This window comes from Stegostoma tigrinum, chromosome 2, assembly GCF_030684315.1.
Source record: "Stegostoma tigrinum isolate sSteTig4 chromosome 2, sSteTig4.hap1, whole genome shotgun sequence".
Taxonomy (NCBI): Eukaryota; Metazoa; Chordata; class Chondrichthyes; order Orectolobiformes; family Stegostomatidae; genus Stegostoma; species Stegostoma tigrinum.
In genome coordinates, this window is record NC_081355.1 from 133,787,079 (window position 1) to 133,797,565 (window position 10,487).

At 45.2% G+C, this 10,487-nt stretch overlaps 1 protein-coding gene and 1 long non-coding RNA gene across 6 annotated transcripts in view; one reads left to right on the plus strand and one right to left on the minus strand.

Moving 5' to 3' along the window:
* Positions 1–6,501, minus strand: part of pfkpb (phosphofructokinase, platelet b) — a 123,969-nt gene extending 117,468 nt beyond the window's left edge. For 2 of the 5 annotated variants that reach the window (XM_048552396.2, XM_059639428.1), the window contains exon 1: positions 6,152–6,501. In XM_048552396.2, coding sequence (XP_048408353.1) covers positions 6,152–6,260 — 109 coding nt within the window. In that variant the 5' untranslated portion in view covers positions 6,261–6,501. Of the gene's footprint in view, positions 1–6,044; positions 6,132–6,151 lie in introns of those variants that run through there. The other 3 variants (XM_048552370.2, XM_048552362.2, XM_059639424.1) reach the window with 2 other exon arrangements.
* On the plus strand, positions 5,578–6,363 carry LOC132206196 (uncharacterized). The gene is made up of 2 exons (XR_009442913.1): positions 5,578–5,778; positions 5,872–6,363. It is a non-coding gene; the product is annotated as an uncharacterized LOC132206196 (long non-coding RNA).
* Positions 6,502–10,487: the final 3,986 nt, after the last annotated feature.

Sequence of the window (10,487 nt, forward strand, 5' to 3'; positions counted from 1 at the left end):
CTTTTCAAGAATGAATGTACCTACTAAAGCCCAGCAATATTTAAATGCTTGGATAATTAATATTCACAATGATCTCAAATAGATCTCATTTGGAACTCATTAGAGAAGTCAATGAACAGCAAACAAAAGCCTGCTAAAAAATGGCCAGATCAGTAGAAAAAGAACAGTTGCGTTTAGGTGCAACTACTGATGCTATTGACAACAACAATCAATGAGAAACTGTTGTCAACACGTTTGTTCAAGGATGGAGGTTCAGTATGTTTCAATGCAAGCCAAGTGGAGGAGAAATTCAACTCGTAGTCAGATTAAAAATGTAAGTGTTATCACAAGTATATAAAATACAAACAACTGATGTTTGAATTCCATTGGCTGATTTAATGCTTGGGATTATCATACACCGAAAGATTTTTTTAAAAAACACCATGATACTGACTTAAAATGGCTACAGGACCAGTAGATATTCACCGATTGGCCGTATGTCTGGAATTAAACGTCTACTGATGGCCATGAAAACTGTAGTCTATTGTCAGAAAACCCGTTTGGTTCACTAATGTCCTTTAGGAAAGGAAAATGCCATCCATATCTGCTCTGGCCTACTTGTGACACCAGACACAGCAGTGTGGTTGGCTCTTAGCTGCCCTCTTAGCAATTAGGGATGGGTGATAAATGCTGGCCTAACTAGCGATGCCCATGTTTCATAAATAAATGAACATTTGTCTTAAAAAGTGAAATCTTATTGCTCCATGCAAAATTCATTTCCTTTTTTCACAAAGTTTGCATCCGCCACAAGGTTTACAACAATGGCAAGAAATCTTATCTGCTTCTGGTGGAGGATAGATAGAAATCAGGTATCTGGGGAGAAATGGGACATGGAAACACAACTTTTAAAAAAATTTGAGCCAGGTTGTTAGGAAATTTAAGAAACATTTATTCACACAAACGGTGGAAATCTCTGCCACGAAAGGTATTGGATGCCAGCTCCATTAATAGTTATGAACATTAAGGTATATGAAACCATAGCAGGTGAACTGAATGGCAGAACAAGCTGCAATGGCAAAATGACCCAATCCTGTTCTTATGTTTTGTCTTGCTCCTGAAGAAATTGTGGTCAGTAAAAGAAAAATCGGGATCAGTCAATTTTTGCATGCCCCTTCAACACCCCCAACCTGCCTGATAGAATGTGCATTTGAGTCTGTAAATAACTGAAGAACCACACACAAAAATTCGTAAAAAGCTTCTTAATCTGCGAAACAATCCAAAGATCTTTTCCTTCACTTTAGTCATGTGAATGTTGGCACATTCAGTATGTGCTCACCAGTATAGAATGTGTCCAAATTTAGACAGGAATGCTGCACCTTCCAATTACTGACATAGAAGTAACTCATCTACTGAGATCTAAAAGCAAATACACATGGATATGCAGATCAAAGCAATTTCTTTGTTGCATGAGCAACAAATATGGATCTAAAAGTCATCATTTTTTATTGCTAGAAGAAAGCAAATCTGTTATTATTGACTAAAAGAACGTGCATGCATTTAGTGCTTTATCATGACAGGAATCCTTTTCTAAGGAATCAGGATTTCTGCTTTGGAGTTTAATCATGCCATTGTTTACAGTACAATAATACAAGAATAAATGTTCTTGAATTAAACGTCAAAGTGTTTGGGAAACAATAGGAAGTGCAGGGCTTTAATTTAGATAAAATGCCCAAGCTTTGAAGTGCAATCATCACCACTGGAGTAACAGCAATGTTTCACTTCTCGCATAGTCCTTACTAAATTTAATCAAATAAAATACACAGTGCGTAGATTCTAAACATGCTAACAATGCGGCTGAGCTCCAATTCCAAAAGTAAACAATCTACTGCACAGTATTGAATTTCCATTTCTCAAAGCAGACCACTTTTGAGAGTCTCTTCGGGAGAACAGAATTTAGTAATAAATCATACAGCGTATTCCAATGTCTAAGCAATTAACAGTATCAACCTAATTTCAAACAGGGCTCATAGAACTAGTAGATAGATAAGTCTCAGATCCCATTACTATAGACTAATATATACTCCAACTCTGGAGTTCAATGAAAGGACTTAAGTGCAAAAGAGTCCCTTTCACACCTCAAAGAGTTTTGTAACCAGTAAATAACATTGGAAGTGCAGTCACTGTTCTAAATGAAGGTATACTGCATTTCACACAGCAAGTTTCCACAAACACCAATGAAAATAAATAACAAACTAACCAATAAGATAACCACTAATTTACAGTGAAGGTGGTTGAGGAAGAAATATTGGCAAGGGCACCAAGAAGGGGTTCTACAAAAACAGAAATCACCGGGAAAACTCAGCAGATCTGGCAGCAAATTTAATTTTTCAAGTCCAGAGACCCTTCTTCAGAATGGAGTTACATACTTTTCTTCAAAATAGTGACAATGGATCTCTTGTGTCCATTTCATAGGACAGACAGGGAACTCAGCTTAATAGAACTAAAGGGTAGCACCTCACAGCAGATCAATACTACAGTAATACCTCAGGATCTGGCTACGGACAGTCAGGTCTTTAACACAGGAGGGAGTTTGAGATCCAGCAGTTGGGTCAGGCTGTGGCAGGGGTGGGGTGTTGGTGACGCACCATCGGGTCCAAGGCTGCTGGAGAAATAAGGGGGAATGTTTAATCGGGGGCTGGGGGTGTGTGGTTGAGGATGGATTGTTAATCACAGGGTCAGTGGAATTGTTACTCAGGATACAGTCCAGATGCTTAATAGTCTATTTCTTTTTAACTCAACAAGCGTTATTTAACTTTAATAAAACCCTGGAAACTCACTAATTTAAATGGATACTTTCGGAGGGTTTCAAGCATAGGAAAATTACTCAGTGGCATGTGCTTTTTCCCAGACAAATCCTTCAGAGTCTGTTATGATGGGGATTCAAAGGGATCTCCTCTACTTCAGAGGTGATCTGACCATCGGAAAACCTGGGGCATTGTTTCAGTTCAATCATTAAGAAAGCAAAATTCTCCATTATTACCACAAATCATCCCTTCTCTTTTGAAGATAACCTGAGCTGCAGTTTAACTGAGATAACAAGATGTAGAGCTGGATGAACACAGCAGGCCAAGCAGCATCAGAACAGCAGGAAAGCTGATGTTTCGAGCCTAGACTCGTCTTCAGAAAGTCTCATTCTCCAGCATCTGCAGTTCCTACTACCTCTGAAACTATTGTTTAACTGCTTTGCCAACTCAGACAATTAGGCCAAGATCATTTTGGCCCTGATGAGGAGGTACACACACACACGGGCCAAGAAAATGTACCCCACAAGCCTTCTTGCCGGCACCATCCTATCCCAGGCCATTCTCCCAGAGGCAGGATTCTGTGTATGTGTGTGGGTATGTGCATGTGCTTGTGGGCACCGGGTGGGGGAGTCAGCGGGTGGGGGTTGGAGGAAGGAGCACAGATGTCAAGGCTACCAACCCACAAGTAGGTTTGTTTGATTTAATTTTGGGGCAAGGGTGTCACTGGCTGGACAGCATTTATTGCATGTCTGTAGTTGCCTTAGAGGAGGTGATGGTGAGCTGCCTTCTTGAACCACTGCCCATAGGCCCAGTTTCATTTCTTTGTTGATACTTTGTCGTGATTGATCCAACTGAATGGCCTGCTGGACTTCAGAGGACAGTAAAGAATCATGCACACTGCACTGCATCTGCAGTCACATGTAGGCCAGAACAGGTGAGTACAGCAGATTCTCTCCCCTGAAGAACATTAGTGAGCCACATGGGGTTTCTTAGCAAGCAACAATGGTTTCATGATCATCAGTAGATTCTTAATTCTTGATGTTTTATTTCATTCAAATTCCACCTTCTGCTGTGGTGCAAATCAAACCTCGGTCCCCAGAACATTAGCTGAGTTTCTGAATTATTAGTGAAAATACCACGAGGTCATCAGCTCCCCAAAATCATTAAAATGGTCTTTCCTAGACTATTATGGACCTACTGACAGGGGCCCATTGGGCATTTTTACTTAAACTCGAGGATCCCAGGATATAAAGGATTAGATTAGATGCCTTTGGGACTCCACACCTACCTGGATACAGCTGCAAATCATCCTGTCAAAGGTACGTACCATCCACAAAGATAGCACCTTCCAATTTTTTTTTTACATGGTTGGGGGAGAGTTCAGAAGAATAGATGGTGACTTGACTAGAAGATATAAGATTCTGACTGGTCTTGACAAAGTAGATGTGGAGAGGATGTTTCCTCTGCTGGGAGAATCTAGAACTTTTCATCAATGTTTAAAAATAACAGGTCTCTCATTTCAGAAAGGGACGAGGCAAAATTCTTTTCTCAAAGAGGATCAGGAATCTTTGAAGTTCTATTCCTGAAAAGGTGATGGAAACAGAGACCTTGTTATTTTTTAAAGAGAGAGGTGGATAGATTCTTGGTGACCAAGGGGGCGAGGTGATAAAAGGCTTCCAGGAAAATAGGAATTGAAGTTGCAATCTGATCAGCTGTGATTTCAGTGAATGGCTGAGCAGATGTGAGAGGCTGAATGGGCTACTCCTGCTGCTTGTTTCCACATAGAGGTCAATTCAAAATGGGGATAATGCCCCCCTCTCCCACTGCCTCTTAGTTGAACTGCAAGCTACTTCCTTACTGTTGGAGATCCTCCTATTGGCCCTCCAGATTTGCTTGCTCCCTCCAACATTCAGCCACACCCAGGGAAATGCCTACTGAGGGATGCTCTCCACACTACACAAGCTTATGAACCCAAAGCCCAGGGTCCCAATCCAAGCAAAATGAAAAATACTGCCCCAATGCCAACAAGCTGTTTGCCTGGCTCTGACTGAACTTCTAGTAATCTTCCAAATGCAACCTTTACAACATTTCATATGCTGCAACGAACATGATCGGAAATGGGGAACTTGGCTAACTTCTTCACTTCCTGGCACTGAAATGCCAATGTGAAATATCATTTGCTTCAAAAGAATATTCACAGATGTGTCAGAACTCAATCCCCCGAGCAACTGTTGCAACTGCCCAAACATGCATTTACTGCCTTTAAATAATTAATTATCAAAAGACATTCGAGACGGAAACCTTTTTTAATTAAATTGCCCACGGGCGATTTACGGGGCGTTTTGAGAGAATGGTTACAATATTCTCATCACCGATGAAGGCGACAGATCTCAAGGTCACCGCCTCAATGAAGGCAAGCGAGATTAATGGGTCAAACGCCACAGGCTAATAAATCAGGGGTAGCCCAACAAAAAAAACCGCATTCACACACACACACACACACACACACACAATAATGCTGGCATAACATTGCCAAGGGATGTTACTGGAAACCAGGCGGCACCAAAAGGGTAAAAGCGGACAGGCGGCCGAGATGGTTGTCCACTTTAATGAAGGCTCTTCTAAGAAGTTGACTGAATGAGTTGATTTGTAATTTATATGTGAGTGGCATAATGTGGCTGGCCGGCCTTCACTGGAACACGCGGAGTGAACCCCTCCCCTGGAAATTGACGCAGAAACTCGGAATCGCGATGAGTGGGTCCGGACACGTACATCGCTCTTCCGCGTTACGGCATCTTCAAAACCCAAGGGAATAAAAACCAAACTACACACCGCATGGGTACCACCCACACCCGCAAACACACAAACCAGCAGGGATGACATGTCTGTTTAAACCAATCACTCAACATGTACTGAAATCAAATCCAATTAGCCAGCTGCCACTTCTCCACAGGAAGGGTACACGGAAGGCATTCTCTACCTGGCCGGCTGAAATGTATTTTCTCTTTTAAAAAAAGGTACAATGTTTGAAAGTTTTGTTTTAAAAATTTATTCTTGCCCCAAAATGGAAATTTCTGTTTTGTTGTAGGGCTGCCTGGAATTTTACCAGGTTTACAGAATCGAAAGCAACGCAATGCGGTTCGGAGAACGCAGGACGAGGAAATGTGGTTCTCTCTCTCTCTCTACATTGAGCGGGTGGGATGGCTCACAGGTTTTATAACGTGTACGCATCTATTCTTCACGAAAAAAAAGTATACGTACGCCAAACGTTTGCCCGGCACAAGGATGCTTCTCTCCCGGCTGCAAAATCCAACCAGGTGCCCTCACTCCTCAAGCAAAGACTGTTTTATGTTTCAAACTCCTGTTACCTTGCGCATCTCCTCCGCTGGTCAGGACGCCGATGGCTCTACCACTTCCCGAAAGATCCTCCAATAATTTCTTGTCTGATTGCAACACGTCCTCGCTGGCAGACTGCATCCTCGCATGTATTTGATCTTTTTTGCTAAATTAAAAACTAAAATGACAAAAAAAACTCTTTTTCTTTAAAGGTTCTGACTCTTTTCTAAGGGAGCGTGTGAGATGGTGGTGTTCTGGAGGATGGTACTTGTGTGAGTTTCTAAGCTAGCCCAGATGATGCTGCTGCCCCTCTATCTCAGCCTCCGGTTCTCACGCTTCGACCGCCAGGGTTCAGCGCGGCAGGCTGCGGCTCCGCCCCCGCTCTCAACCTAAACTGACGGCCGGCCCCCATTGTGCCGTCAGAAGCGCTGAGAGTGACAGCCGCTTTGAGCCTCTGAGGGAACAGCGGTTCCCCGGAGCGCACCAATCAAGAAGCGCGGTGAGTTAAAGGGCGGGTTTGAGTGCGCACCGCCCCCGCCCACCCTTAACCCCGCCCCCTTCCGCACTCTCAAATACGCCCCTTCAGCCCCCCCCCTGAGTCCGGCACAGCTTGGCCCCTGTGTACTCATTCTAGTAGCTCCCAGGGCGTTCCTTGATGATTCCTGCCTCTGAGTTTTGGACGCAGGACAAGCACTGCTGGTTGTTGGAGGGCAAGCTGAATCAATGCAGCAAAGAGGAAAAAAAAACTGCCGATAGTGGAGACTTGAAACCAAAATCTACAATTGGAGAAAGTCAGCAGGTCTGGCAGCATCTGTGGGGAAAGGAACATCTCGCGTTTCGAGTCCACTTTCCCCGGCAATACAAAAGTCACGGTTTCTGGTAGAAATTATTATGGAGAATCGCTGAACTAGAAACGGTTTCTCTCTCCACACCTGCTGAGTTTCTCCAACAATTTCTGTTTTTGCGTGTGTAAATTTCGTAGTTTCAGGTGGTATTTCCAGCCCAAAGTGGGTTTTGTGTGTGATAATAGGAACTGCAGATGCTGGAGAATCCAAGATAACGAAATGTGAGGCTGGATGAACATAGCAGGCCAAGCAGCATCCCAGGAGCTCAAAAGCTGACGTTTCAGGCCTAGACCCTTCATCAGTTTGGGGGATGGGGTGAGGGTTCTGGAATAAATAGGAAGCGAGGGGGAGGCGGACCGAAGATGGAGAGAAAAGAAGATAGGTGAAGAGGAGAGTATAGGTGGGGAGGTAGGGAGGGGATAGGTCAGTCCAGGGAAGACGGACAGGTCAAGGAGGTGGGATGAGGTTAGTAGGTAGGAGATGGAGGTGCGGCTTGGGGTGGGAGGAAGGGATGGGTGAGAGGAAGAACAGGTTAGGGAGGCAGAGACAGGTTGGACTGGTTTTGGGATGCAGTGGGTGGGGGGGAAAGGCAGAGCTGGTTGTGTGGTGCAGTGGGGGGAGAGGACGAACTGGGCTAGTTTTGGGATGCGGTGGGGGAAGGGGAGATTTTGAAGCTGGTGAAGTCCACATTGATACCATTGGGCTGCAGGGTTCCCAAGCGGAATATGAGTTGCTGTTCCTGCAACCTTCGGGTGGCATCATTGTGGCACTGCAGGAGGCCCATGATGGACATGTCATCTACAGAATGGGAGGGGGATTGGAAATGGTTTGCGACTGGGAGGTGCAGTTGTTTATTGCGAACCGAGCAGAGGAGTTCTGCAAAGCGGTCCCCAAGTCTCCGCTTGGTCTGCCCAATGTAGAAGAAGCCACACCGGGTACAGTGGATGCAGTATACCACATTGGCAAATGTGCAGGTGAACCTCGTTAAAGTGGAAAGTCATCTTGGGGCCTGGGATAGGGGTGAGGGAGGAGGTGTGGGGGCAAGTGTAGCATTTCCTGCGGTTGCAGGGGAAGGCGCCAGGTGTGGTGGGGTTGGAGGGCAGTGTGGAGCGAACAAGGGAGTCACGGAGAGAGTGGTCTCTCCGGAAAGCAGACAGGGGTGGGGATGGAAAAATGTCTTGGGTGGTGGGGTCGGATTGTAGATGGCGGATGTGTCGGAGGATGGTGTGTTGTATCCGGAGGTTGGTGGGGTGGTGTGTGAGAACGAGGGGGATCCTGTTTGGGCGGTTGGGGCGGGGGCGGGGTGTGAGGGATGTGTTGCGGGAGACGCGGTCAAGGGCGTTCTCGACCACTATGGGGGAAAAGTTGCGGTCCTTGAAGAATGAGGACACCTGGGATGTGCGGGAGTGGAATGCCTCATCTTGGGAGCAGATGTGGCGGAGGCGGAGGAATTGGGAATAGGGGTTGGAATTTTTGCAGGAGGGTGGGTGGGAGGAGGTGTATTCTAGGTAGCTGTGGGTGTCGGTGGGCTTCAAATGGACATCAGTTACAAGCTGGTTGCCTGAGATGGAGACTGAGAGATCTAGGAAGGTGAGGGATGTGCTGGAGATGGCTGAGGTGAACTGAAGGTGTTGGTGAAGTGGATAAACTGTTCGAGCTCCTCTGGGGAGCAAGAGGCGGCGCCGATACAGTCATCAATGTAAAGGAGGAAGAGGTGGGGTTTGGGGCCTGTGTAGGTGCGGAAGAGGGACTGTTCCGTGGAGGGACTTCACCAGCTTCAAAATCTCCCCTTCCCCCACCGCATCCCAAAACCAGCCCAGTTCGTCCCCTCCCCCCACTGCACCACACAACCAGCCCAGCCTTTCCCCCTCACCCACTGCATCCCAAAACCAGTCCAACGTGTCTCTGCCTCCCTAACCTGTTCTTCCTCTTACCCATCCCTTCCTCCCACCCCAAGCCGCACCTCCATCTCCTACCCACTAACCTCATCCCACCTCCTTGACCTGTCCGTCTTCCCTGGACTGACCTATCCCCTCCCTACCTCCCCACCTATACTCTCCTCTCCACCTATCTTCTTTTCTCTCCATCTTCGGTCCGCCTCCCCCTCTCTCCCTATTTATTCCAGAACCCTCACCCCATCCCCCTCTCTGATGAAGGGTCTAGGCCCGAAACGTCAGCTTTTGTGCTCCTGAGATGTTGCTGGGCCTGCTGTGTTCATCCAGCCTCACATTTCGTTATCTTGGGTTTTGTGTGTATTCGGTCAGTGCATTCCAGCTATGATGGTCGAAAATCATTCCAGGATCCAGTCACTTCTCTTCAGCCCGTTACGGGGTCACCTCCAGCCCAGCTTGGGGACAATTTCGAGCTCTTGTTTTAACAGGAGTTTGTCCTTTCGTTCCCAGCAACGGAAGTTAGAAAAATATAAACATTGGTCAGGTTGCAAAATGAGACTGCATTTAAATGGAAAGGACTGCTCGGAAGTTCAAACTAAACTATAATAGCTTTTTTGTTTTCCATTTACTTCACTTGGAAGGTATTATTGATACTTACATTTTTCCCCAAGGCAAATAATGAAGGCGTTTATTTATACAGCATCTTTTACATCTTTATGGAGTTTCAAAATAAAACTCAGGTAGCACTTGTTTTTAGAAGGATTATTCCTTTTTTTATCGTACGCCATTAAAACAGACAACTTGCATATGTCAAAACAGTGAAAGGATCACGAGAATTTTTTTTATTCAATGATGTTATTTAAGAAATAAATGCTAGGCAGGATCCTGCGACTGCTTTAAAAGGTGCCGTGGGATTTTAAACATAAAAGCCTAATTTGACCAAGCAGCTTGAGTCTTAATTTAAAATCTTACTCAAAAGGCACCCACAGGGACAATTTAGCATTACCTGGCTCTGACACGAAGGTGTGTGTCTTAATTATTCAGTGCAGGCGGACTTATGGCATAGTGCTAATGTCTCTACCTCTGGGCTAGGAGGCAGTGTTCAAATTCCACTTGGTCCAGGAATGAGTCATAATGTTCCTGGATAGGTTGGTTAAAATACTTAAATTATACAGTATAGCAATTGCTGCTTCACAACATATGTTACAATACTAATTCAAAAAATTATGGTGAATGGCTGTGAAGTGCTTTAAGGTAATTAATAGCCCTGAAAAGCACTTTATAACTACAAATTATATGCACCTAAGTCCCATGGTGGGAATTAGCCTCAGGTTTCTGGCTTAGAGATACCATACGAACATAAGACATAGGAGTGGAAGTGAGGCCATTCGGCCCGTCGAGTCCACTCCACCATTTCAATCATGGCTGATGGGCATTTCAACTCCACTTCCCTGCACTCTCCCCGTAGCCCTTGATTCCTTGTGAGATCAAGAATTTATCAATCTCTGCCTTGAAGACATTTAATGTCCTGGCCTCCACTGCACTCTGTGGCAATGAATTCCACAGGCCCACCACTCTCTGGCTGAAGAAATGTCTCCTCATTTCCATTTTAAATTTACCTGCTCTAATTC